This window comes from Monopterus albus, unplaced genomic scaffold (assembly GCF_001952655.1).
Source record: "Monopterus albus unplaced genomic scaffold, M_albus_1.0 scaffold50.1, whole genome shotgun sequence".
Taxonomy (NCBI): Eukaryota; Metazoa; Chordata; class Actinopteri; order Synbranchiformes; family Synbranchidae; genus Monopterus; species Monopterus albus.
Window position 1 is genome coordinate 1,838,307 of NW_018127930.1, and position 4,827 is coordinate 1,843,133.

Sequence of the window (4,827 nt, forward strand, 5' to 3'; positions counted from 1 at the left end):
TGTGTGTGTCTGTTGGTTAAGTGGTGTGTAGCTAAAAACATTCTCACGACCTCTAGTAACATGTCGTGGCTTAAACATAAGAACATATTATGGCTAAGGCTACAGTTATACACGTCATAATAATAATATTAAACACCCTGTCTGCTGACAGTCATCAACTCTTCTCTCTAGTTATCCTTGACCAGATGTACCCTGTAGAAACTCATAAGCATGACTAAGCATTTAACAGTCTAACTAGACATCCTATCTAAACATTTCTAATACATAAAGTATCTAACCAATATCTATCTGACTAAAAATACCTAACACCACCTTTTATTTTTAAACAATTCCCTCTCCCACCTGAACCTGGGACAGCTCGTTAAAACATGTTCCACTGTTTCATGTACTCTACATATCTCACATTCCCCTGTAGTATGCTTCTTGATTATCTTCAATCTACTTGTGTTCCCAAATCTCAGTCTTGATATCATATCTTCATACTTCTTAGTTCCAGTTCTTGCTCTCATTTCTCCTACTTTCCTTTGAATGTTATAATAAAACAGACCCTTTCCATCTTTATCCAACAGTTCTTGCCATTTCTCTTTCAGTTTCCTTTTTAATCAAACTCTTAACCTCAGCCTTACTATAACTTACTTCCACGCAAACATTTCTTTTTTTTAACTGCAGCTTTTGCAAATTCATCTGCTAATTCATTTCCCTCCACCCCAATATGTGCTGGTATCCAAACTAGCCTAGTATCTATTCCAGCCCTCTGACATCTGAATAGTATACAAGCTATTTCCAGTATTATGTCTTGCCTTGAGTTTGACTGGATGTTTTGAATACTCACTAAAGAACTGCTGGAATCTGATTCAATCAGGACTTCCAATGATTTATGTTCTTCTACCCATTCTAATGCTAGTACAATAGCTATTAATTCTCCTGTGTATACTGGGAGATTATCACTGATTCGTTTATTTGATTTCACATTTAATTCTGGTATAATGAATGCTGAACCAATTTTACCATTCACTGCCTTAGATGCATCTATATATTTTAAGAAATGCTGCATAATTTTTATCTATATATCCAATTACTTCACGTTGTGTCACACTGTCCTTCTTCTCTATTTCTAAAAAGCTCATATCTATATTTACTTCAGCAAACACCCAAGGTGGGATCACAGATAATGAAACAGCAGGACTTATCTGTTTGTCCTCCAAGCCTGCCTCACTAATCTTACCTTCTATCATCCATCCAAAACTCCTCTGCTGACCTTTCTCTTTTTCTTGACAACTTTCCAGTAGTCTTTTGGTGGGATGACCCCCTTTGTGCCCTTTTAAGTTTGCTCAGTAAGTTAGTGCCAATTGTACTCTTCGTAAGGCCAAAGGTAATTCACCCATTTCCACCTGTAGGGTCGAAACTGGTGTTGTCTTCATGTCTCCACAGCACAATCTACTCTGTCCAGTTTCTCCCCATACAATTTAAGATTGACTGGAACTTCTGAATTCCTTTTTTAAAACAAATTACCTTCACAATCTTGCCATCTTTCATTACCGAATGTTCAACCACTTTCCTGTCGCCTGACATTCTTTTTAATCATACCCCATACTTGTTCTATAGGTGTGTTTCTACCTAAAGTATCACAATAGTTCTTCCAATATTCTCTTTTAGTTTTCTTTACAACGTACCTTACAATTGCCTGTTTTCTTTTATAGCTTACTAAATTCTCATAACTGAGTGTTCTTTTCAAAACCTTAAATGCTTTATTTCGATCTTGTATCACTGTAGTGCATTCTTGTGTCCACCATGGCATTATTTTCCTCCTTGGGATCAATCCATTTGCTGCTGAGGGTAAACCTCTACTAATGTTTGAATTAAAATCAGCAATTGATTGATTAAGAACAACATTTTCCAACTCTGTCACATACTAGCCTGCAACCATGTCACCCACTTCCGTGTTGTAGTCCACTCATGAGCCTGTCAAAAGATTGGATTGAGGCAGGAGCAGGCTTAAATACCTCCTTGGAAGAGTTTGCTAATCTTTGGAAGAGTTTAATAAATTTTCAAATGTTAATTGGTAGGCTTTAAAGCAAAACTAGTTGCTGACCTCTGTTTCCAGTCTTCATGCTAAGCTAACCAGTGTTTGGCTGTAGCCTTATATGTAACAGACAGATATGAGAGTGGTATCAATATTCTAAAAGAAAAACAAAAAATGCACACTGTATTTCCTGAAAGGCTAAACTAATGTTTTAATGTAGCTGGGTGTTTCTCTTCACCTTCTTAAGCATTGTGGTAATGCTACCAATTGTCTGACTTACATTTCCATTCAGTCATACATGTTGTTTGGAGTTAGTGTCTCAAATACAAGGCAACAAAATGGAAATGATGTGATAAGAAGAGATTAAATCTTATATAGACACAAATCAGGTTCACATTCAAAGAAAAATAACCTGCAAATCATGTTTTGAGCAGCGTTTGTAAAAATGAGGGGGCTGGTCAGTGATGTCATTACGTCCGTGAAAAGACCCTCCCATATTTGGTTGCCGCTTCCTGTGACATGGCTACGTCCCATCATGGTGTGCATGTCGTGCGTGTTGCAGTGGGGCTCCGTGTATACCGCGCAGCTCCGAAAGCGGGACTGGGCGTGCGGGTTGGCGAGTCTTTTACTCAGAAAGTACAGCACCAAGACGGCACCTCAGATACCACGCATGGAGTACCAAGTAAGCTGTGCTACAGTCTCCTCTGCTTGTCTTTGTATCAGCGGCTATCGAGCTAGCAAGACACCACCGCTGGAAAAATTTATGACTTAACAGTGAGTAAATTCACTGTTTTTAGTTGGATATAAACATGGCTGACAGGACCACGCGAGACTGCATAAACTTTAGCAAACTGACAAATTATCTGTTGACTCCGCTTTGAATACTTACAGTGTGACCAGAGCTCACAGCACACTATCAGGTTTAACTTTAATTTGAACTATCTCGAAGTCACAGTGCAAAAAGTGAGTGTGCTAACACATGGTCATAGTTCGACCGGTTTCACCTGCTGCGTAAACTCGAAAGTCCACCAGTTTTATATTATTTGAAGCGACTTATCCTGAATGCTGATATGCGCATGGAACCATCAAAACAAGCTGTCATAAAGAGTTGGTGACTATTTTGTCAATGACCTTTTAGGGATTTATCAATGCCTTGAATTAAATCGGTATGCTTTTTCCACGGTATGATAACTGTTTCAGAAATTATAACAGTAGTTCAAAGTTATAAATAATATTTGTTTTTACTATTAGCTACAACGACCCTGAAATGAATGAAAACGTTTTTTTTTTTTTGTTTTTTTTTTTTGTCTGAACAAACATTTTCTTTAATTGCAACTGACTGTGACAGTAGGTCGAGCTGGATTTGGATGTGTAATTGCAGAGCTAGGTCCTCAAGAACTGACAGAATTCTAATAATGAACAGAATTATAAATATGATGAAAAGCCTCCAAGTAGTGATGGGTAGATGAGGCGTCATGAAGCGTTTCGACACATTGTCAAACTGTATTGATACTGTGTCGATACTGTGTCACTGAATACTGACACCTGCTGGACCTTAATAATCCCTACAGGCAACCTAGTTGACAGACTCAACTGACACTGATTTGATGGCCTAGTATATACAATAATATAATTTAAGTCATTGTATTTTATATTGTATTATTTCATATCTTCATTTAAATTTAAAATTTCCTTGATATTTTTAGATACAGTCAATAAATAATGTGAACATGCATCATAACGTGAAAATCTAAATGAACGTGTTGTGAATGAGGATGCTTGTGGACTGGGATTTTTTTGTTTTACAAATTTTTATTCCAAAAAAATTAGTTTTTCCAACGTTTTGAAATTGAGTCTGTTACGCTTTTTTGATACAACTTCTCCAGCTGTAGAAAACAGCCACTCACACGCACAGATGAGGCTGGAGTGCAGAGAAATTGTAAGGCAAGTCGGAAGAGGGTTGGGTAGATTGCCTTTTTATGAGATCAAAATGGTCCCACACGGCGGAAACCTTTCTTTTGGCTTGAGGCTGCTCCATAGTTCTTGATGAATGTGACGATGAACCGCAATAGATCAGAGATTAGTTTTGGCAGATCCATCCCGTTCACATATGCGCTTCCTTATAAACACAGTTTGGCGCGGCAGTGTCAGTTCGAAACAGTTCCTGTATCGGTCACGTGACTTTCTTAAAGCGATACACGCACCGAAACGGGGTTTTGCTCTACGACCTCGACGCATGCGGCAACGCATCGGTGTTGCCGGACCCATCACTACCTCTAACTTTAACATTATAACTAATCAATATAGTGTATATTAGTTTACATGTCAGCTGTGAAGTATTCACATCCTTTACCAAAGTAAAAGTACTAATACCACCCATATGTTAGAAATTAACCCAATTCTTTTGTTGGAAGCACGAGAAGTGAAGACAGGAGAGGACTGTTTAAAATCAACAGAAAGTTTACTGAAAGTCTGAGGACAGGTGGAGCGCTGGGATCAGAAAGACAGAGCTCCCACAGGAATTCTTTGTCTGAACCCTGTGTTAGGTTTTTACAATGCATTCACCTGGCTGGGCCCGGCCCGCCCTAAACAAAGGTACAACAATTCACGCTTCGTAATCCTATTGGCCGTTTAGAGTGAGTAGGTCAACCCCTGCCTGCGCTTGCTCGCTGATATGTAATCTAGACCAGGTGTGTGCGCGCGTGTGTCTCCAGCACTCTTATCTTGAGATCAAGGTGTACTGATCAATGTGTGTGTGTGTGTGTGTGTGTGTGTGTGTGTGTGTGTGCGTGGGCGGTCTGATA

The 4,827-nt window shown here is 38.9% G+C and overlaps 1 protein-coding gene across 1 annotated transcript in view; it reads left to right on the forward strand.

The window, feature by feature from the left end:
- Nucleotides 1-2,494: 2,494 nt before the first annotated feature.
- Nucleotides 2,495-4,827, forward strand: part of fpgs (folylpolyglutamate synthase) — a 14,497-nt gene continuing 12,164 nt past the window's right edge. The window contains exon 1 of the mRNA XM_020600996.1: nucleotides 2,495-2,705. Within this exon, the coding sequence (XP_020456652.1) occupies nucleotides 2,559-2,705 (147 nt within the window). The 5' untranslated portion in view covers nucleotides 2,495-2,558. The remainder of the gene's footprint in view (nucleotides 2,706-4,827) is intronic.